Source organism: Megalopta genalis, chromosome 3 (genome assembly GCF_051020955.1).
Source record: "Megalopta genalis isolate 19385.01 chromosome 3, iyMegGena1_principal, whole genome shotgun sequence".
Taxonomy (NCBI): domain Eukaryota; kingdom Metazoa; phylum Arthropoda; class Insecta; order Hymenoptera; family Halictidae; genus Megalopta; species Megalopta genalis.
The window spans coordinates 17,565,664-17,588,602 of NC_135015.1; the positions used below are offsets into that span (position 1 = coordinate 17,565,664).

At 43.3% G+C, this 22,939-nt stretch overlaps 3 protein-coding genes across 10 annotated transcripts in view; 2 read left to right on the forward strand and 1 right to left on the reverse strand.

Moving 5' to 3' along the window:
• The window catches only part of Dnmt3 (DNA methyltransferase 3), a 211,357-nt gene extending 195,985 nt beyond the window's left edge, over positions 1-15,372 (forward strand). For 2 of the 3 annotated variants that reach the window (XM_033478278.2, XM_076520235.1), the window contains 16 exons: positions 1,171-1,259; positions 1,558-1,662; positions 1,808-1,889; positions 4,974-5,084; positions 6,205-6,348; positions 8,555-8,646; positions 8,775-8,885; positions 10,378-10,603; positions 10,690-10,817; positions 11,577-11,624; positions 11,703-11,767; positions 11,866-12,131; positions 12,224-12,460; positions 13,033-13,174; positions 13,261-13,475; positions 13,650-14,304. In XM_033478278.2, the coding sequence (XP_033334169.2) occupies positions 1,171-1,259; positions 1,558-1,662; positions 1,808-1,889; positions 4,974-5,084; positions 6,205-6,348; positions 8,555-8,646; positions 8,775-8,885; positions 10,378-10,603; positions 10,690-10,817; positions 11,577-11,624; positions 11,703-11,767; positions 11,866-12,131; positions 12,224-12,460; positions 13,033-13,174; positions 13,261-13,475; positions 13,650-13,906 (2,318 nt within the window). In that variant the 3' untranslated portion in view covers positions 13,907-14,304. Of the gene's footprint in view, positions 1-1,170; positions 1,260-1,557; positions 1,663-1,807; positions 1,890-4,973; positions 5,085-6,204; positions 6,349-8,554; positions 8,647-8,774; positions 8,886-10,377; positions 10,604-10,689; positions 10,818-11,576; positions 11,625-11,702; positions 11,768-11,865; positions 12,132-12,223; positions 12,461-13,032; positions 13,175-13,260; positions 13,476-13,649 lie in introns of all 3 variants that reach the window. The other variant, XM_076520236.1, reaches the window with a different exon arrangement.
• On the reverse strand, positions 14,182-17,777 carry LOC117225005 (polynucleotide 5'-hydroxyl-kinase NOL9). Of its 6 annotated transcripts, none has more exons than XM_076520240.1 (8): positions 17,624-17,774; positions 17,358-17,512; positions 17,185-17,248; positions 15,384-16,957; positions 15,092-15,291; positions 14,977-15,027; positions 14,712-14,905; positions 14,182-14,619 (listed from the first exon to the last, which is right to left on the reverse strand). In XM_076520240.1, the coding sequence occupies exons 2-8, from the start codon at positions 17,409-17,411 to the stop codon at positions 14,378-14,380; spliced, it is 2,379 nt and encodes a 792-aa protein (XP_076376355.1). In that variant the 5' UTR covers positions 17,412-17,512; positions 17,624-17,774; the 3' UTR covers positions 14,182-14,377. The 6 variants fall into 6 exon arrangements, with proteins under 6 accessions (XP_076376355.1, XP_076376353.1, XP_076376354.1 ...); XM_076520238.1 differs by having other exon boundaries at positions 17,185-17,275; XM_076520239.1 differs by having other exon boundaries at positions 17,185-17,275; positions 17,608-17,758.
• Positions 17,778-18,075: 298 nt separating this feature from the next.
• On the forward strand, positions 18,076-21,580 carry LOC143259160 (nucleolar GTP-binding protein 1-like). Its single transcript, XM_076520250.1, has 8 exons — positions 18,076-18,288; positions 18,365-18,639; positions 18,723-18,960; positions 19,039-19,281; positions 19,357-19,608; positions 19,683-19,970; positions 20,043-20,321; positions 20,406-21,580. Exons 1-8 carry the CDS (start codon positions 18,241-18,243, stop codon positions 20,703-20,705), a joined length of 1,923 nt encoding a protein of 640 aa, XP_076376365.1. The 5' UTR covers positions 18,076-18,240; the 3' UTR covers positions 20,706-21,580.
• Positions 21,581-22,939: the final 1,359 nt, after the last annotated feature.

Genomic DNA, 22,939 nt, shown 5'->3' on the forward strand with positions numbered 1-22,939 from the left:
TATCTTTAATCTACTAAAACGATTAAAAAAATAAATAAAATTGCTTTTTAGTTTTTTGCTATTATAAAAATGTCAATCTATTATATCTTCAATCAACCAAAATGATCAAACCATGAATAAATTTGCTATTTAGTTTCTTGCAATTTAAATAACGTCAATGCGTTATCTTTAATCTACTAAAACGATTAAAAAATAAATAAACTTGCTATTTAGTTTCTTGCTATTATAAAAATGTCAATCTATTATATCTTTAATCAACCAAAATGATCAAACCATGACAAAATTTGCTATTTAGTTTCTTGCAATTTAAATAACGTCAATATATTATCCTTAATCTACTAAAACGATTAAAAAATAAATAAACTTGCTATTTAGTTTCTTGCTATTTAAAAAATGTCAATCCATTATCTTTGCAATAATAATTTGCAATTGAACCTATATACCAATTTGAAACAGCAGAAAGATTAAAAATTGCAACCACGCAAATAGATTTCTCACAATCGACGCGGACAATTTTGCATAAAATTCCACGGTGTAACGATAACGGAGGGATGAAATATCATTTCGATTTAGAAGAAACAGCCTTCATATTCAGTGGATCACGTACGATATCTTCGTCACAAGCCTAACTCGTCGTTACAGTGCGATGAATTAAAGTAGTATTTTACCCCCGTAGAAAATAGCATTTCCAACCCCCGTATATACATATATACATACACATATACATATATCGCGCAACGAGAATGAACAACGGTTATACAGCCGGCGATAGTTTGTTAACACTTGATTTGCAACAACTATTTCTATCGATGGGCCATCAATTCACATCGCAGCTTTCCATAAAACAATAAACACGGGTCCGGGCGGATGCTGCGTTCGCCGTGCGAGGGTTAGACGTCTTCGTTCAAGAGAGACAGAGAGGATGAAAGTGGGTGAGAAAGGTAGTGCGAGGGGAAGAGAGAGAGAGAGAGCGAGAGAGCGAGAGAGATTCGGTTGCGGCGGCTTTTTACCGCGCAAAACCAGACCTAACCCAGACCCGCGGTTTGCAGAAACACGCGATTTCGGTGCCGGTCCCGAGCATCGAATTGCGCCGATTTCGTGCACGCAACCGATCAGCGCGCCTGCTACCCGGCCGCACCCTTCAATAAACATTTCTATATAATATTACAGCGTTAATTATCGACGCGGGCCATGTAGGAATGTCGTCCGAGGCAGGAAAATTGTGGGTTTACTGGATCGGAGAAGCTCGTATATCATTAGTGAATATACATTTTTTTTTTATTTCTCTCTCTCTATACACGTACATACATACATACATACATACATTCATTCATACATACATACATACATACATACATACATACATACATACATACATAAATACATACGTACATATTTTTGTATTTGCATATGCATATATATATAATTCATGCGCGTATATACACGTATACGCGTACATTATTTTTGGTTATATATTTCTTTTCTTTTCAACAAGAACCACCGCCGCGTGCGCAACACGTTCCGCGTAATCGCCCGGTAATTACTCGTGCTTTTCAGCTGTTCGAAAAAACTCAGGTCGAACCGTTCTCTGCGAACATGGAGCAGCGGCTGTCGCAGATCTCGAACGTGGCGCGGATCCGGGCCGTCGACGCAACAATGCAGGTTCTTATCACAAACCAGATATTTTCTTCCCGATCGATCCTTGATCGATCGATCGATCGATCGTTGTCGTCGGCCACCAGTCTTCTCGCGCAAGAGATTTCTGCATTTTTTTATTCTCGCGCCACTCACGGCGAGCCTGTTTCAGATGCTGCGCGGGTACTTGGGCTGCACCCTGACGAAGCCCTACGTAAGGTGGATCGAGAACAACTTCTCCGAGATACAAGGCAGTAAGTCCCGGTCTGGATAATCGTCGCTTCGCTCGCACGAACTCGCCACGGGACCACGCTGAAAAATAGAAAAAAAAGAGAAACAAATTTTCGGTTGATCCTTGTGGGGGCGTGTGACGTCGCGCATGCGACGCCAAATGCGTACCTGAAATTTTGAGTCACTTGGTGGTCTAGTATTGGATTGGTAACTAAGTCCTCGCTGGTTTTTTTTCTATCGGAATCTGTTTTTTTTCGGCCTAGTTAATTTATGTTAATTTTCAGACCATTCAAATGGAATGTCGAGTTGAGAAAAATGAGCATTTTCGACGCCTCCTTCTCGTCGCTTTTAATCTGTCGTTTTGCTTGGAGGAATTTTTTAACGGTTTGTTTTTCAATAAAAATTAACGACTAATTGAGCCGTTTATTTTGAAAATGGCATAAGTCACTTTACCATAATGAAAAGTGGTGATTTTTTAATGTTTATACGAAATTATTTATACTGAGAAAAATGTCAGTATCCTAAGATAACAGATACAAGTAAATCTTCTCGAAAGTTAGCATCCATATTTTTAAACGTGTCCAAACGCAAACCCTTAAATATATCGACTTAAAAACAAAGTGACTTATGCCACTTCCAAAATAAATAGCTCAATTAATGAATAATGTTAAGTTAATTAATGTTCTCCCTTGTTGTTTGCAATTTCTTCTCAATGTTAAACAAGATTTTCGGATCTTTGAGATCAAAATTTCCATTTTTGAACTTGGCGTACCAATCGCGAGCGATTCTTTCAGCTATGGCACCCTCTCCGTACGCAGCGCAAATGTCGCGAGCAGCTTTCGCGGCCTTCAAACCTTGATTAACACGTTCCGTGCCGAGCTTTTTTTACTCGAATCTTCACACTTTGATATTTTACTAAAACTTGATGTATTACGTGCAATTATTAATTCTCGTACACATAACAACGTAACAAAAACTTATCAACGCCCATTCTTGCGGTGGAAATTGATTCTTCGGTTCTAAATTTCTTGTAAACAATTTGTTCAGTTCACTAAGTAAACATGCAAGCGTGTACCATCGATGGTACACGTGGCACGGAACGTGTTAAAAGCAAAACGAAGGAAAACGCTCGAAAATGCTCGTTTTTCTCAGCTCGACGTTCCATTTAAATGATCTGAAAATTAACAGAAATGAACTCGAACGAAGCAAACAAAATACAGATTCCGGTAGAACGAAACATCCACTTTCGAATGATTCAGAACATTATGCCAAAAACATTCAATGACCCAATAGATTTTGAGGATATCATAGTCACCGTTCCGAAGAACATAGTTTCGAGAAAAATTCCTTCTCGAGACTACGTCCTTCAAGAACATGCGAAAGGAAAAATTGATTTTTATACAAAACTTCACGCTAGAACTGGCCGTCTTTTATCGACGGCTCGCGCACGACTTCGCCGCGTTAACGAAATTATCGCCTCCATTAGAAGGGCGACTTTTATGAACGAGACGCGGCGGAGCCTCGAGGTTCGAGCTACATTTTTTTCAAAGAGCAGCGAATAGGGATGATAAAAGGAGCGTAGATTCAGGGTTGTGCAGCGAGTCTCGTTCGCAAGAGGTAGGTAGAGCGAACAGCCTGGAAGAAAGAGGAGGGAAAAGAGATCGCTGTGTGTCGCAGCAGAAGCAAGATGCGATAGAAAAACAGGTATTGGAGGACGGAGAAAAGGGGATGCGAGATTTCGGAAAGAGATAGAGGAGCGTCGAAACACTTGCTAAGAGGACGCCGAAGGGGCGAAGAAAGGCGGATCCAAGTCCTAAGCCTGGCAAGAAGTATTCGGCCACCTTTTAAAACGCAGTAACTTTCTCCAAACTGGCCTAATTGATTCGAATCTTTGTTTCAGTGTTAAAGGGACTAGTTCATGGTACAGTGACTAGCATACTTTTTTTTTTTAATTCTGCTGTTACTCTGCTGTTAAATGACAACGATAGATAATAAACAGTCGTTTTTTAACTTCTTTATCTGAACCGGGAACGAATATTTAAGTAATGCGTTTGGAACATCTCGTTAACTTATGTGAAAACTAAAAATTTCATTGAATTTGGTTAATGCATAGGCGAGCTATAGTCACTCAAAGATGGAAAAATTACCTGTTTTTAGTTGAAATTCTCCAAAAACTGCAATTTTCACGATCTACAATTGCTTGTAGCTTATAACAACGTCAACCAATTTCGATGAAATTTTCAGTATGCATATAATTATTTACCTACGAAACGTATTTTTAAAATTTTCGTTTCAGGTTCAAATGAGAAAATTAAAAATTATTTTATGTAATAGCAGAATTTAAGAAAGGTAATGCTAGTCATTGTACCTTGTAATTTAGCCCCTTTAACGCTTAAGACAAAATTCAAGTCGATTAGACCAGTTTGAAAACAGTTATTTTATATTTATCTATTTACATTTAGCTGAAAACATTTCCAATCGAGCCACCGAATAAATTAAGCTGATCCGTGGCCCACCCTGTATTGCCGAAAGGGTAATAGTGGGTTGAAAAGTGTGGAGAATGGCTTTGAGAAATAATTAGAGAAGAGCCTCTAGAATAAGGGTGGAAGAAGTGTGCGATAGAAACTAGATAGAATAAATTAGGACAGATAAGCTTAGGATATTAGGATGAGAAAGCATGAGAGTAGGTCAGGCAATAAGTGTCAGCGAAATTAAATAAATTCATTACGCAGCGATTAGAACCGTTTTCTCGGCGATACTTTCTTAAAAAGAAAAAAAGAAAAATATTGCATTGCTATTAACACGTTAAGCGCTGGAAAAAAGGACGAACATCCCAAACGATCTCGTAACAATCAGTTTATTCGAACGTATCGCAGCCAAAATGGATTCCAAAAGCTGCTTCAAAATTACCGTCGCTCACGTGCGACTGTTATGGCACTCGGCGTGTTAGAAGAAGAATGTTTCATTTCGACCAAAAAGAAAGAAATAACATTCGTACTTTTAACGGCATGAACGCGCTTAAAACACTGACTCAACGTTGCAAGGGGTTGAGGTAAGAGAAATTCGAATAGACAATCAGTCGATAACACAGTTCTTTTGCTCCTCAGCAATCGATGAAGTCAAGTTCTACCCGTTTCCGACTAAGATCGAGCAAAGGCTTGCTCATCTGAAGGACAGAAACGCGCAGACCACCGAGAAGTATCTGCTGGACCAAGAACGTACGCGTTTATTGCTGTTCGTCGTTTAGCCTGTCAACCGGAGAACTGCGCTGCAATATTATAGTAATTTCTCCCAGAAATGTACGGCGGTCGGAATTGAAACCGGCAGATCTGAGAATACCGAGTCGCGATTCTTCGGGCTTCGCGGCTCGTTTTTTTTCTAAAAGTCGGGGCAGTTGGCGAAAAATTGCAGCGGCCAGCGATTGAAGGCAATTTGGAGGCCACGTAATTCGATTAGAAGGCAATTCGGAGGCTACGTGACACGATTTCAAGGCAATTCGGCGGCCACATTACACGATTTCAAGGCAATTAGGAAGCCACGTGACGCGATTCGAAGGCAATCGAAGGGCACGTGACTCGATTAGGAGGCAATCGGAGGCCACGTGACGCGATTTCAAGGCAATTCGAAAGCCACATTACACGATTTGAAGGCAATTAGGAGGCCACGTGATGCGATTCGAGGGCAATTCGGCGGCCATAAGACACGATTTCAAGGCAATCGGAGGCCACGTGACGCGATTCGAAGACAATTCGATAGCCACATTGCACGATTTGAAGGCAATTTGCAGGCCACACGCCACGATTTGACGGTCACGTATCTACCACAGTAATTTCTCCTTAATTAACGCTCAGATTGCGCACAAAAATGACAATTTGAGAAGAGGAGACACTATTATTCGAGCTTTGCGTCTCATTTTTATAGTCAGCGATTTGCCACATTGTACATTTTTGTTTACAAGCTGAGGGACAATTGGAGAGAATTTACTGTACCTTCTAGCTCCGCTGTTTTTTTTTGTTTTACCTGACTCACACCGAAACAGTCCATTTTGTGTTGTATTCCGAGAGACATCTTCATGAACGCGCCAGGACTGGCACAGGGAAATTCACAGCGACCGAAAATTTGGCATTTCAGGGAGAAATTACTGTACTTGCTCGTACGAGAGGAGAATTCGAGCGGAATTGCAGCCCCGAACGGTGCGATTCGCGCACGAGCCGAGAAAGAATTAGGGGGACGAAACGCGCGTACGGGCGAGTTAACTCGTCGTCTCCGGTTGACAGGTTAACGTCCGACGTCCGGACCGTTTCCGACGGCCATTAATCCGCTGGTATGTCCCGACAGGTGAAAGTCAGCCGAGAAAGACCGCCGAAAAACCGAAAGAGCCGCCGCAGCAGAGCGACGCGGATTTAACGCGGTTGCCGCTCAGGGAGCAGAAACCAGGTGTCATAACGTGGGCAAAAATCGCCGGGCACAATTGGTGGCCAGGTAACGCTCCGTTAGCCGCGATTCGCGACACTGTTTTTCCGTGGACCGCCGTGCAAAAATATTCGACCGCCCGGCCGCCAACCTATCAACTCGTTTAGTAAACAATGTTCCGAAAACAACCATCACCGATATTTCATCGAACCGATTGCGCTCTCTCTCTCTCTCTCTCTCTCTCTCTCTCTCTCTCTCTCTCTGTCTCTTTTTCTCTCTCTGTCTCTCTCTGCATTTTCATCCGATCTCGAGATTCAAGAGCAACCAGCGGCCTTGATGGCGAGCCTCGATATCTCGAAAGGTCAAAAAGGTGCAATAATTCGTTCAAAATTCTTTCTCGACAGTAGCGCATTTTTTCTGGAACGCGAGCATTCGGTCAAATATTTTTGTACGTCGACGTGCCTTCTTTTCAACCCCTTGGCTTTACGTTAACGCTAGATTTACGGAGCACAAAAAGAAACAGCTGTTTTATATTATTTTATAAAAGTAACAATAAGACATTTATTCTGATTTTTAACAAGTGTTATCGTAACATATAAATTGAATAAATAACTCGTAAACGTATCTTTACGATATGAATAATCGTAAATTAAAAAATTAGTGTGACCCGTCGGTTTGACGTAAATCTAGTGTAAATCTAGTGTTAATCGACCCGCGAACGATATTTTAGATCGAAAATAATATTTTATTCGTAACCGAGATGTTTGCTCCTCTTCGAAATGTTTTTTAGGGGCAGAAGAATCGAACGAATTAGTTATTCCGGCATTAAACTTAACTCGTTATATGCGGGACAAGTTTCTAAAAATTTACTTTTATAAATTTTATTATATATTTGAGACAAAAACCCCTTCGAAATCGTAACAAACCCCCTTACATACTCGTTATCATAATCTCATTGTCACTTTTGAAAATATCAACTCTTCGCGCTCGACGCCGTTTTAAACCGCGAATTTATAATAATTTTTCCGACTTATTACAGTATTTCCATTTTGTACGACAAAGTGCATTTCACGCTTATGACATTGTGTCATTGCGACTCGTACAACTGTCGCTGTCTTATCTTGGACCGCGATATAACAATTTTAGCGGTGCCAAGGAGTCGCCGCGCGAGCGCGAAGAATTACACATTGTCTGCGAAGTGAATTTTTTCGAACTTCGCCGGTTTTCTACTTCACCGCTACGCGCGTGGAAATAAAAGTCGACCTTTGACCCGCGCACAACATGCGTTAATCGAGTTGTTTACTGCGTCGAATTTCCGACTATCGTGCCGCACAAAGCAAGGGGTTGCAGTGAATTCTCCCTAATCGACGCTCAGATTGTGCACAAAAGTTTTCACAGTCGTCGTTTTAATAGTTGTTGACAGTCGGTGACTATAAAGACGAGCCGCGCTGCTCGAACAATCGTATCTGTTCGTCCCAAATTGTCCATTTTCGTGCAGTTCCATTTCCAGAGCGTCAATTAGCGAGGATTAAAAAATATATAATATATATTAAATAATAATAATATATATAATAATATAAATATATATATATTATATAATATAATAATATAAATATATATATATATATTATATAATATAATACTATAAATACATATTATGTAATATAATAATATAAATATATATTATATAATATAATACTATAAATATATATTATATAATATAATAATATAAATATATATATATATTATATAATATAATACTATAAATACATATTATATAATATAATACTATAAATACATATTATATAATATAATACTATAAATACATATTATATAATATAATAATATAAATATATATTATATAATATAATAATATATATATAATAAAATAAATATATATTATATAATATATATAAAATCGCCGTAATTAAAAAATCAATCGAATGAAGTTAACGAACGATTTCCATCGACGAGTCGCGCGCGTCGATTGAAATCGCGCCTCGTCGTCGACCGTGTCGCGTCCTTGTCGCCGATAAAACGCGATCGGATCGCTTATCGGTGGATTCGCGGGGCGAGAGAATTTCCGAAGAAACGATTCGTGTCTCCGAGCGCGCTCTCGAGGCAGCATTGCACTGTTAAAAATCGATACGGCCGATCGCGGAGGAGCCATCGCGGCGCGCACAGAGAGCGGATTTCGAAAATTCTTTGAATGCCGCCCGTTAATCCGCGCCGAATGGAAAGAGTTAAAGTGCCTTTGTCTGTTTGGGTATCGCAGCGATGATTATCGATTACCGGGACTGTTGCATGCGTGAGCCGGGCTTCGGCTGCCAGTGGATCATGTGGTACGGCGACTACAAGCTGTCAGAGGTAAAAATATTCTCGGTCGAACTTCCTCGAAAAACCGTACGCGACCAGCTTTTTCCTTTCGTTACGGCGACGATCAATTGATATCCAACGGTTGTTCGATCGGCAACCTGCGATTCTACTTCCGACAGATCCATCATCAGTCTTTTCTGAGGTTCGAGATGGGCCTCGAGAAGATGCGCGACTACATCAACAACACCAAGAAGCACGCGTTCGTCGTCGGCGTCCTGCAAGCCGCCAAGGTGTGCACCATCTTCGATCTTCGTGTTTTCATTTCCAACGAAATGTTAATGCATTACCGTCCGGAAAACTGGGAATGGTCGTTTTCATAACTGGTCGCGAAATGTCGGAGCGAAAACTTGATGGAAAAGATACTTGATGGTTAATCGTTAAATTTTTTTGTTTCTGAAAAAATAAGAACCCTTTCTCTTTGAGAAACCGGCCTGGACTGTATTGCGTTAACACTAAACCTAGCAAATGCTAAAAGCAACCGGTTTGTTTTGTTTTATAAGAATGATAGAGTTTATTTGAAGCTTCTTGCCATTTTTATTGTATAAGATTGTATTAGGAAATTTACTGAATCGTTTCTGAAAGTGAAAAAGTATTTAGAATATCAACAATTTTTATTTTTATTATATTAGCTTATATTAGAAAATGTACTGAATCATTTCTAATGAGAGAGTATTTACAATATCAACAATATTCATTTTTATTACATAAGCTTGTACTAGGAAATTTACTCAATTATTTCTACTGAAAGAGTATTTAGAATATCAACAATACTCATTTTTATTATATAAGCTTGTATTAGGAAATTTACTGAATCATTTCTACTGAAAGAGTATTTAGAATATCAACAATTCTCATTTTTATTATATAAACTTGTATTAGGAAATTTACTCAATCATATCTACTGAAAGAGTATTTAGAATTTCATCAATTTTCATTTTTATTACATAGGCTTGTATTAGAAAATTTACTGAATCATTTCTAATGAAAGAGTATTTACAATATCAACAATATTCATTTTTATTACATAAGCTTGTACTAGGAAATTTACTGAATCATTTCTAATGAAAGAGTATTTACAATATCAACAATTTTCATTTTTATTATATAAACTTGTATTAGAGAGGAAATTTACTCAATCATTTCTAATGAAACAATACTTAGAATATCAACAATTTTCTTGGAGAAGTAAATCAAGAAATTTACCTAATAATTTTCTGCAGAAAAGAGTCTTCAAAATATCAACAATCTTGAAATAAAAAATGTGGAACCAAATTTACCGTTGAACTTAGGTTGAACTCGAGTTTCAGCTGAAAATTAAACGCAGCCTTAGTCCGTGGCAGAGTCAGAATTTGCAAGCAGCTTAGCCATCGCGATATCCACAGAAATACAGCCCTATTTGATCTATTAACTCGTTCTTTACGTCACTAATACAATTTTTCATATTTCTTACAAACAAATCTCGTTTCACCGCCGACCATGCCGATGTCGTTTCATTTATCCGAACATCATCGAATCGGTGCCGAAATGCCACGAACGAATTCGCGACGATATAGAGAACCAGTTTGAAAATTTTGAATAGCGTCAAACGTTTTTTAATAATGCGACCCGCCGCGATGCGTTTCGCCTTATCGCTGTAGAAACGCGGATCGGGGGGTGGATGGGGGCGAGCGGGATACCCAGTATACGCGCGGTCATTTTCAAGCGATGTTCCCCGCTTTTCAGGATTATTGCTCCCGTATGGGATACGAAACCGATAATTGGACGTTGGCGGACATGTTCAAATATTTCTCGAAAATGAATCGGCCCCAGCCGCAGCCGAATCCCCTGAAAAAAGGCGAGTCCGTCAAAATATACGACAAATACTCGTCGCAGATCGTTAAGGAGCTGAACGAGCTGAAGAACGATCCGAACGTGGACGATCAACGGGTGGACGACATAGAGAACAGCGGTGCGTTCGATAACGATTTCTCTTTCCAGCTTTTCTTTTTTTTTCTTCCGCGCGACGGACGTGTAATTTGTTTCGATGTGTTCCAGATGATTTGCGATCGGTGAAGAGCCGGGAGTGCTCGATGGAGTCGCTGTGTCTAAAGTGTCTGAAGATCCCCGACGGGCCCATGGAGTGCCACCCCTTCTTCGAGGGCTCCCTGTGCATCGAGTGTTCGGTAGGACAATTGCGAGTGGCCCGGAGTAATTCGATTACCAGCCGGCACCTGATATCTCCCCGTCGACGACGATTACAACGATTCCTACTTAATTTCATCAACGAACTGTCGGCAAACTTTTCCAAAAAAAAAAAAACAGCGTCGTCGATTCGATCGACAGCGAAATAGACAATCCGAGAATGCGTCTCGTTTCTCCGGGTTCGAAATTCTGGGCCAGTCCCGAAAATTTGGCGAACGCCGGGGAAACGGGCAACTCGGGCCCCGCCCACTGCTCCACAAGAGCCACGATTGGTCCACGAACAAAGCCGAAATCTTTGAAATCGTTTCCCACAATTGGTTCAGCTTGTTGTAAAACCGTTTCCGCCGCTTTCCGTTCTAGATTCCTTCGAAAACCTCTCCGGCTCCTCCCCGATGCCTCCTAAGCCCCGCCCATCAACTCCTATTGGCTCCTAAGAGAACGTTCGAACCCGCTCGGTAAAACAGAGCTGTCCAAAGCCTAGCTCGGCGACCTACAAGTGATTCTCGTGAAATTTTGCTTTCGGATCTCCTTCATTTTCTGGAAAATTTCCAACGCACGCGTGCAATAAAAAAAAAGTCGCAAAAACATCCGGCAACGAGGATCATTTCTCGCGGATCGCCGGTCCGATCCGACGCGAACGATTTACGAGAATCACCTGTTGGCTGCGGGAAACGTAAGAACGAATTTCGTCGGACACAGAGGCAACGGAACGCCGGCTATACGTTTCACGATGCTTTCAGGAACAATACAAGCCGTGCATGTTCGTGTTCGGGAACGACGCGAAATGCGTAAGTATTTGCATTCGAACTAACTCGGGCTCGTCCCTCTTCGCGGATTGATAGTGAATGTTCTGACTGGTTTGCTAGTTCTACTGCACGATTTGCGCGGCGACCGGGATGGTGATCATTTGCGACAACGAGGACTGTCCGAGGTAAATCGCCGCGCCTGGGGGCGGCGGGATCGATGGGTGGGAGGGGGCGGGGTGGCCCCGTATACGGGTGCTGTATTCCTGGATCGTTCGTTTTCCAGGGTTTATTGTACTGCCTGCATGAAACACTTGCTGTGTCCGGCGACCTACGAGCAGGTGCTGCTAGAAGATCCTTGGGAGTGTTTCCTCTGTAAAGCGAGGTCCGGCACCGTCCCGGACACCGTGGTGAGGCCGCGATCCAACTGGAAGGACAAAATAATCGATATGTTCCGGACGAGCTGCAACCCGAGCGCGCGAGTCGCCAGCAAGCGCGACGGCAAGCCGAGGAGAATCCGAGTGCTTTCTCTGTTCGACGGCCTGAGCACCGGTAAATACGGGGACAACCTCCGGGGTCTCGGCTGTTTATTGAGTTTCCCACCGAAAACCGCGTGTATCTTATCGCGGTGGCTCTCTTCTCAGGGTTGCTGGTCCTCCGCAAGCTGGGCTTGACGGTCGACGTTTATTACGCGAGCGAGATCGACCCGGACGCGCTGATGGTCAGCGCCACGCACTTCGGGGACCGCATCGTCCACTTGGGCGACGTCCGGGACATCACCAAAGAGAAGATCAAGGAGATGGCGCCGATAGACCTGCTGATCGGCGGCTCGCCCTGCAACGACCTGAGCCTCGCCAATCCGGCCCGACTGGGTCTCTATGGTACACGCTGTTATGGTAGCACAGGGTACAGTAATTTCTCCCAAATTGTCCTCCAGCTTGAGGAGAACGATGGACAACTTGGGAAGCAGAGACACGATTGTTAGATATCGACGATCGGTAACTGTGAAAACGAGTCGTGATAATATAATATATTTATATATAATATTTTTATAATATAATATAATATAATAATAATATTTTTATATAATAATATAATATAATAATAATATTTTTATATAATATATTTATATATTTTATATAATAATAATATTTATATATAATATAATATATTATATTATAATAATCGTATATATAATAATCGCTAGCTATTATAATCGCCATAATAATCGCTCGCTATTATAATTATTACAATATATTACATATAATAATCGCTAGCTATTATAATCGCCATAATAATCGCTCGCTATTATAATTAGTATAATATATTATATTATGATAATCGTATCTCTTCTTCCCAAGATGTCAATTTTTATTCCCAAGCTGGGGACAATTTGGAAGAGTTTACTGTACAGGATGGAAGAGTCTTCTTACTGTTCGGTTGTGTTTCACAGACCCAAAAGGCACCGGAGTCCTGTTCTTCGAGTACTGCAGGATCCTAAAACTGCTGAAGAGACTGAACAACGGGCATCATCTGTTCTGGCTGTACGAGAACGTAGCCTCGATGCCGAGCGAGTACAGATTGGCCATGAACAAGTAGGGCCTCTCCCACCGACGACTCAGCTTTATCATCGTCGACGCAACGATAACGTGCTCTTAACACCTTGACATTCCGGTTACAGGCATCTGGGCCAGGAGCCCGACGTGATAGACTCCGCGGACTTCTCCCCTCAGCACAGGCTGAGACTGTATTGGCACAATCTGCCGTTCGAGCCGCACTCACTGCCATTCCAAGACGAGCAAGACGTTCAAGATATACTGACGCCGCATTGTCAGCGGTACGCGCTCGTCAAGAAGATCCGCACGGTCACCACAAAAGTGAACTCCTTGAAGCAAGGTACGGAGAGACTTTCGCTCGGCAATTCGAGCGGGCATCGTGAAATTAACAGGGAGACGCGAAAACGATTCATTAGTGTTGCTTGTAACTTAAAAAAGAAAAAAAGAAACCCGGCTTGAAACACAGCGTCTCTCTGGTATATAAACGGTTATTTTTGTTTCCGGGGATATCAAGGAAAAGCGGCCCTGAAACCGATCCTGATGAAAGACGAGTGCGACTCGCTGTGGATCACCGAGCTCGAGGAGATATTCGGGTTCCCGCGTCACTACACGGACGTGAAGAACCTGTCGGCGACGAAGCGGCAAAGACTGATAGGGAAGTCGTGGAGCGTACAAACCCTCACTGCCATTTTCAAGTCACTTTGCCCGTATTTCGAGTGCAATATCGCCGGGATGGATTCCGCGTTAGGCTCCCAGAGCCTAAGTTTCTAGGCCTAGACTTAGGTGGTCGCGGAATCGCCGGGCGTTTGTTACGTTACAATGAATCATTCAATCTAGTCCGAAAAGAGACGCGAATAGATTCGAGATTTTTTTCTGTTTCATTTTTCTTTTTTTTTTGTCTTTTTAAGCATTTTTAACGTTTATTTTCGAATTTTATTACAATTGAGACAACCGATGTAATTCCTGCTATTTTTAGTTTTTCGTTTTGTTCTTCTTTTTTTTGTTCTGTTCTTTTGTCTGCACGGATATATGTATATGTATATATATATCGTCCTCACTGGTGCAAAATATATTTTACAGTCGTGTCGAAAGTATATATATATCGTACATTTTGTACATTCACGGTAACTGTCAACAAAAATAAAACACAGTCTTCAGGCAACCACCAATTCGGGAGAGAAATAAACACGAGCGTTCTTGGCGTCTCTAAAGAACTGTGCGCTCCCCGACGAGCAACAGCCGTTACGAATTAGCATTCGCTCTTTGATATCTCATACGGAAGTATCCCCTGCGGTGTTCCCGACTAGTTGGCAACTCGTTGCTGCCGCCGGTGTACGGCACGTTTCTTTGTTGGTTCAACTGCAGCAGGGTGACGGGCACTGGTATACAACCCACCAAACAATTCACGTACTGCATCGCGTGAGCCGACAGCGGCGTGTTCAGAAAGATTTCTTCGCGTTCCGTGTCCACTCCCCTGACGATACCTGGATGATAAGCGCACATTTTACGATCGTTTGCAGATGTTGTTTATAGATAAGGGATAAAAAGAAAACGCGTCGCGACAAGAAACACTCACCGAATCCGTAACACGAGCAAATCGGCGGCCTGTCCAACACCCTTAGATTAGAAACGAGCTCGACTTGTTGTGACTCTGGATCATCCAGGTCGATACCGCACAGCGCCACTATGTTGCCATTGATCACGTTCAGAACGTGCGTCGGCGGCATCGATGCGCGCGGGATCGAGACGATCAACGAAGAGAACCGTGTCCTGTAATCGGTAGTCAGCGACGTTACAAAGTATTTATTTTGTTGAATCGTACGGGAAAATATGGTACTTACACGTACGGCACAGCTGTGTTGATGTTAAGCGATATGTCGTGACAACTGGACCTGCAATAACAATTTTCGCATCAGCAAATGAACACCATTATAGATTATAATTTCATCGTCTTACATTGAATCCACGGGATCTCGCAGAATCTCGCTGAGGTAAGAGGTCATTACGAGCTCCCGGTGTTGATAGGGCTCCATGTTCCAAGTGTCGTTCACTGGAGCGCTTTTGCGTTCAGCGTGGGAAGGTATCACGCATAACTCGTGGCTGCAATCTTCGTTCCAATTAGCAACGTTCACGCCCCACGAGACCCTCTTCGAGACCTACGATAACATCAACATATTCGCATGCCCTCGCCCGTCACCTTTTTTTTTTTTATAGACAATAAAATATGGTAAAACCTCTCTCTATTCACCTGATTTATTACTTCCTTGGACAAATGCTCCGGATAATTGTTCTTGACCTTCTCGGACATGATTTGCACTACCAGGAACGGTTTCGCCAGCTTTATCGTGAAAATCGCGAGGTCCCAACCGATCCCGGAAGTGAATCCCATGGTGTTCACTACGATCGGTAATCGGGACATTACCGGGCAACTCGACAGCTTTTCAACCAACATTTTCATTCCCTCGATGTATCTGGTGATGCATTTGCTCACGTCGATATCGCCCAGGTACAGTTGGCAGACGGGCGTCTTCAAGTGGGTGAAATTCGGTCCCAGCAGAGGCTCGTCTATCAAACTGAAGGACATGCAACCGGCCGGCGCGCACTCCGTCTGACCAGGATCGACGTCCACGAGGACCACCTTCTTGCTTACCGGTAATAGGCTGTTTATCAGGCAACGGACTGCGGTGGACTTGCCAACGTTCTTCCCTCCGGTTATCGAAATGCAGCACCGTTCGTTGGCGCGCCACCTTTTCAACATCTTCTCGGCGACGTCCTTCGTGATGCGTTCGTCGACGATCAACTCCTTGCAGGCGTAATTGTCGACGAACAACTGCGACTGTAGAATCACTTGCGCTCTCTTCGGATCGGTCCACGACTGATACGGAGCGTCCTTTATGCTCGGGAACAGTCTGAACGGACAATAAGCGTTCAAAAATCTTGTTAAATTGTTTTCCAGATTCGACAGTAGAAGGATCGTCGTACCGGCTTGGAGGCCGTCCAACTCGGCGACCAGTCTATTCTCGGTGTCCCGGTCGACGCCTTCGGCGGAAAGAGTCGTCCAGACGTCTGGTTGGACGTGCTGCGACACTGTGTCCACAGCTTTCACGCAAATGCTACTATATCCTCTGGGAGAGTAGATCTCGAACGGTTTGGAGGCCTCGTTGATCAAATATCCGTAAACTTCCACCGTTCCAAATATCACTTTCAAAACGATCTTGCCGGTGAAACAAAATTGCGTCCTTCCCGACATCACCGCTACGATCTTGTTTCTCAACGAATAAAACCGTATCGGACCCTGATCGCTGTTCGAGGTCTTTTTAGACGAAGAAAATTCAGTTTCCGCGTTCGGTAAACTGCCGGCTGCTTCAGTTTTATCGATCCGTAGGTTTCTGAGGCAGTCCTCAAAAGAAGCGGACGGTTCGTTTTCGTTCCATGTATCCGCAACATTGTCCTTTCCCGATGTTAACGATGTTCTAGCTCTTCGTGGTCTGCGATTGTTATTCGAGGACGTAGCTGTGCCAGTATCGGCGTTATTGTTTGGATTTACCGATTCGGCTACGATAATGCAAGCTTCCTCCTTCTTGGGATTGTTACGTCGCACACGCGACAGTTTGTTGCCGGGATAACTGTTACTTCTTAATTCGTGATTCTGTTTCAGTATTTTCGGTATAACGAAGTGAGACAATGCACTTGAATGAGATTCGACTATTACGGGTGCTCCTAAGTTTCGCTGTTGTTGTTTCGAGACCTCGGAATATCGTTTACTGTTTTTTCCTGTCGGCGTCCTTGGCTTTGTCGAGTGTAACGAACGATCCTTGGAATCTGAAATTTAAGCAGCCCACATTTATAAAGGTCTCTAAATACGAGTCAAAATATTTGATTTGATTTTCAACGCGCAAATAATATTTGCTTTTCGAAACAATCGGGTATACTCTCTGACAGTGGTTCTCAAGACCGTGACCTTCTAAGGATTTCTCTAGCAGAGGAAAACACGTTTTATCAATACCTATGTATTTTGTAAACAGAAACGTAGAGCGATACAAATGTACCTGTTTTGTTAAGAAACTGTGGTTTCAGTGGAAGGTTGAGCACTCGCCCAAAACTGGGTTGTACCTTAAAAACCGTTTGGGAATCACTGCTCTAGAGGAATTCAAATGTTTCTTACGTGATGCTCTATTGTCGCTGCCACATGGTTTTTTTTTTTTATTGACATTGCACTTACAGTCCAACTGTTCACTACGCCCGGTACTTTCACTCGATGAAGAGCCCCGTACATTTTTGGTACCCGGACCGGGCGAATTCATAATTAGGTTTTTCAGAACGGAATCCTTTTTCAGTAAAGCCACCTTGTTCGTCTTCTTGTACTGGGGCAGCTTGCTAAAACAGAAGTTATGTTTCTAGTACCTAGAACGTGCCTGACAACACTGTCAGCACATTGTCACACTATCAGATAACAGTTTTAAGATGCGTACTCAATGATCTACTCACGCTTTCGTTTGCTTGCGTCTACTTTTAACGACCTTTGCCTTTGCTTCTCTCATTGGTCTTGTCTTCATGTCGATATTACATAAACCCGGAAAAAAGTAACGAAAATGATTCAGACTTGTTGCGGACACATTGTTGCAAACTAACCTCAATCTTCCTGTAAACGAACGTGAAGTGTTTACAATTTACCAGTCACGCGATAGTGGCGCCGATAGTGACGAAATTACGAAGTTCATTTCGGCCTCCGTTAGAACGCCAATTAGTGAACGACGAAACGCTGAAGCTGCTAGCGAAACAGTGGCGCCACTTGCGGCGAAATCTGGAAGCTCTGCTTCGGACAGCAGTTTCAGCGTTTCGCGACGCGCTAATTGGCGCTGTACGGACCCTGAACAGAGCTTCCAGATTTCGCCACAAGGAGCGCCATTGTCATGTCAATTTGATCACGGAATTAACGTCCTTTCTATACGATTGCAATATCTGTGCAATGTTGTCGTACACGTGTTTTTGTCCTGTACACGGTTAGGAACGCGTTTATAATTAAAAACCGGGCGCATTGTTATTGCACGACTTGTGCAATTTGATATTTTTCCGAAGTGGTGATTTTTGAAGAACACGCAACAATGGCTTTGTACAATTTCAAGAAAATTGCGGTGGTCCCCACCGCAAAGGTTAGTTGACATATTCTCGATCTTCTATTTACGGTTAAATATATTTTGACGTTAACGTTTTATTCCTTATTGTTAGGACTTCATCGACATAATATTGTCGAAGACACAGCGTAAAACGCCCACGGTTGTCCACAAGAATTATAAAATCACCAGGATACGATCGTTTTATATGCGCAAAGTGAAGTTCACACAGCAGAATTTCCACGATAGATTGTCCCAAATAATACAAGAATTTCCCAAACTCGACGATGTTCATCCATTTTATGCCGATTTAATGAACGTTCTGTACGACAAAGATCACTACAAATTAGCCTTGGGTCAAATAAATATAGCAAGACATTTAATCGACAGGTAATTAATATCTGAAACAATGTTTTATTTTATTCCATTGATGTACACGTTACTTAAAAAGTAAACACATTTTATGATAATAGCGTATCAAAGGATTACGTGCGTTTAATGAAGTTCGGAGATTCCCTGTACCGATGTAAACAACTGAAGAAGGCTGCCTTGGGTCGCATGGCCACCATTATGAAAAGGCAGGCAGCGAATCTGGCTTATCTCGAACAAGTTCGTCAGCACTTGGCCAGGTTACCCAGTATAGACCCCTATACACGTACCATTATAATCTGTGGCTTCCCAAATGTTGGTAAAAGCAGTTTCATAAACAAGGTGACCTAATTTTTTATGTATAGAACATTAGAAACAGACAAACAATTTGGAGGAAATGAACTAACTTTTCAATTACAGATCACGCGAGCCGACGTTGAAGTTCAGCCGTACGCGTTCACAACGAAATCATTGTACGTCGGTCACATGGATTACAAATACTTGAGGTGGCAAGTGATCGACACTCCCGGAATCCTAGATCACTCGCTCGAAGACCGAAACGTCATAGAAATGCAAGCGATAACTGCGTTAGCACACTTGCGAGCAGCTGTACTTTATTTCTGCGACATTTCAGAGCAATGTGGTCACACGTTGGACGAACAGGTGACACTTGAACCAGATTCGCGCGTCGTCTGCATTAACCTTCGAATAAATTAATCGTGTGAAATCGTTTTTCAGGTGAAGCTATTCGAATCTATCAAACCTCTTTTCGCGAACAAACCGTTGACGGTTGTATTAAATAAAGTAGACGTCTTACGGTTGGAGGAACTTCCAGAGGAAAAACAAACGCTTCTGAAATCGTTGGAAGATAAAGAAGTGCCTGTATTAGAGATGAGCACGATAACCGACTTCGGGGTGATGGACTTGAAAATACAGGCTTGCGAACGTCTGTTGACCTACCGTGTCGATCAAAAGATACGAACGAAGAAGGTGAACGAAATAAATAAATTGTTCGGTCGAGTTTTAAAGAATGGAGTGTTTAATATATTATTTACTAATTACAGGTGGATGGACTGCTGAATCGTCTGCACGTCGCGCAACCGGTGCCAAGGGACGATAAGGTCCGCGCGCCGTGCATTCCGGAGAGCGTTCTGAAGAAGAGGCAAGCGGCTGCAGAACAGATGGCGAGAAAACGGAAATTGGAGCGACACATAGAAGAAGAACAGGGCGACGATTACGTCCTGGACTTGAAGAAGAATTATGATATCGAGGGAGACCAGAAATTCGACATTATCCCCGAAATCTGGGAGGGCCACAATATCGCCGATTATATCGACCCAGATATATTCGAGGTTCGTATTCGCATAAGCCCACAAAAGTTAGTCTGATCGAAAGCCAGGTGCTAATACTTTCTTCGTTCGCAGAAATTGAACCAACTCGAGAGGGAGGAACAGCTTCGAGAAGAGACTGGTATGTACGACTACAAGGTGCCGGAGTTGTCCGACACGATGAAGGAGATCGTGCAGTTGGCCAAGCAGATTCGGGACAAGAAGGCGATCATGAAGGACGAGGCGATGATCCAGAAGGCCTCGACGAAACCTGTGATGCCGCGCACGGCAGTGGCAAGAGGCCGAAACAGATCGGTAACGAAGCTGAAGGAGCAAATGGAAGACCTGGGCATCGACATGGAGGGTACCGAGAAGGTAAGTAGCATGATGAACTTTTTTTAGAAGTCTACTATCAATTGCTATTGAAAGGTACTAATCGATTACGCTTCTGACAACCAGGCGCACTTCATGAAAACAAGGGGCCGATCAAGGTCGCTGTCTCAGCCGGCCAAGAAACGCATGCGTGTGGACTCTGTCTCGCAGTCGCGAGCTCGAAGCAATTCGAGACCGGCTCGCGACGACATGGGCGTGAAGAACGTCGCCATGAAGACGAAGCTGAAGAACATAGCGCACAAGGCGCTGAAGAAGAAGATCGCGAAGAAGGGTCTGAAGGGCGAGGCGGATCGATTCATCGGCACGAAGATGCCGAGACACTTGTTCTCCGGAAAGAGGGGCACCGGCAAGACGGACCGAAGATAATCGTATTCGTTTCTCGCTAACGTTTATGCGTAGGAGATTGGTGTGTTTCAAACTACCGAATGAATTAAACTCCGCCGCGAACGTTTGTCAACCGGCGAGAAGCAGTTATTGTCTTCAATTGAGCATAAAGGAGCCGTGGCACGCTCAAGCTGTTCCAGGCTGATGCCTACTACAGCGATGTTAATTTAGCGCTCACCACCAGGGGGGTGTGCGCATGGCTGGCGTCTATGCGCACCAGACTCGGAAAAACCCTCTCTTCACCCTTACAGGATCATCAGGGAGGTAAGCCGTCCTTTCGGAAGTGACACCTTTAGCCATCGTTCCCCTCCTCTCCGCCGCCGGTAAGAAGATACCGACTGCATTGAGTGGGGGCCCGATGTTACCAGCGGGGACCACGGGGAGGCGGGTCACCAGCTTTCGCTCGGCTTCTTACGGGTTCGGGCCGTGCGAACCCCGCAGCGCTCATGTGAGCGTTCGCGTGGCTCGCACCGCTCGAAAGTGTGGTCACGGTTTCCCGCTTCCCACCGCTCCAGCTCACTACACCTGAGGGCGTAGTGCCCGCGCTGCTGTTGCGGACCGGCGAGAAGCAGAACGCGATTAGCCCGGAATTAAAAGCGCGGCAGATACCGCAACAATATGAATGAATTGTCTACGATTGCATAACTCTCCGGTTCGCCGGTGACCTTCGGCCCCGCACGGGGCAAGCGACATAACCTTACATTGAATCCACGGGATCTCGCAGAATCTCGCTGATGTAAGAGATCATTACGAGCTCCCCACGAGACCCTCTTCGAGACCTACGATAACATCAACATTCGCATGCCCTCGCCCGTCACCTTTTTTTTTTTATAGACAATAAAATGTGGTAAAACCTCTCTCTATTCACCTGATTTATTACTTCCTTGGACAAATGCTCCGGATAATTGTTCTTGACCTTCTCGGACATGATTTGCACACTCTGTCCACAGCTTTCACGCAAATGCTACTGTATCCTCTGGGAGAGTAGATCTCGAACGGTTTGGAGGCCTCGTTGATCAAATATCCGTAAACTTCCACCGTTCCAAATATCACTTTCAAAACGATCTTACCGGTGAAACAAAATTGCGTCCTTCCCGACATCACCGCTACAATCTTGTTTCTCAACGAATAAAACCGTATCGGACCCTGATCCCTGTTCTAGGTCTTTTTAGACGATGAAAATTCAGTTTCCGCGTTCGGTAAACTGCCGGCTGCTTCAGTTTTATCGATCCGTAGGTTTCTGAGGCAGTCCTCGAAAGAAGCGGACGGTTCGTTTTCGTTCCATGTATCCGCAACATTGTCCTTTCCCGATGTTAACGATGTTCTAGCTCTTCGTGGTCTGCGATTGTTATTCGAGGACGTAGCTGTGCCAGTATCGGCGTTATTGTTTGGATTTACCGATTCGGCTACGATAATGCAAGCTTCCTCCTTCTTGGGATTGTTACGTCGCACACGCGACAGGTTGTAGCCGGGATAACTGTTACTTCTTAATTCGTGATTCTGTTTCAGTATTTTCGGTATAACGTAGTGAGACAATGCGCTTGAATGAGATTCGACTATTACGGGTGCTCCTAAGTTTCGCTGTTGTTGTTTCGAGACCTCGGAATATCGTTTACTGTTTTTTCCTGTCGGCGTCGTTGGCTTTGTCGAGTGTAACGAACGATCCTTGGAATTTGAAATTTAAGCAGCCCACATTTATAAAGGTCTCTAAATACGAGTCAAAATATTTGATTTGATTTGATTTCCAACGCGCAAATAATATTTGCTTTTCGAAACAATCGGGTATACTCTCCGACAGTGGTTCTCAAGACCATGACCTTCTAAGGATTTCCCTAGCAGAGGAAAACACGTTTTATCAATACCTATGTATTTTGTAAACAGAAACGTAGAGCGATACAAATGTACCTGTTTTGTTAAGAAACTGTGGTTTCGGTGGAAGGTTGAGCACTCGCCCAAAACTGGATTGTACCTTAAAAACCGTTCGGGAATCACTGCTCTAGAGGAATTCAAATGTTTCTTACGTGATGCTCTATTGTTACAATTTACAGTCACGCAATAGTGGCGCCGATAGTGACGAAATTACGAAGTTCATTTCGGCCTCCGTTAGAACGCCAATTAGTGAACGACGAAACGCTGAAGCTGCTAGCGAAACAGTGGCGCCACTTGCGGCGAAATCTGGAAGCTCTGCTTCGGCCAGCAGTTTCAGCGTTTCGCGA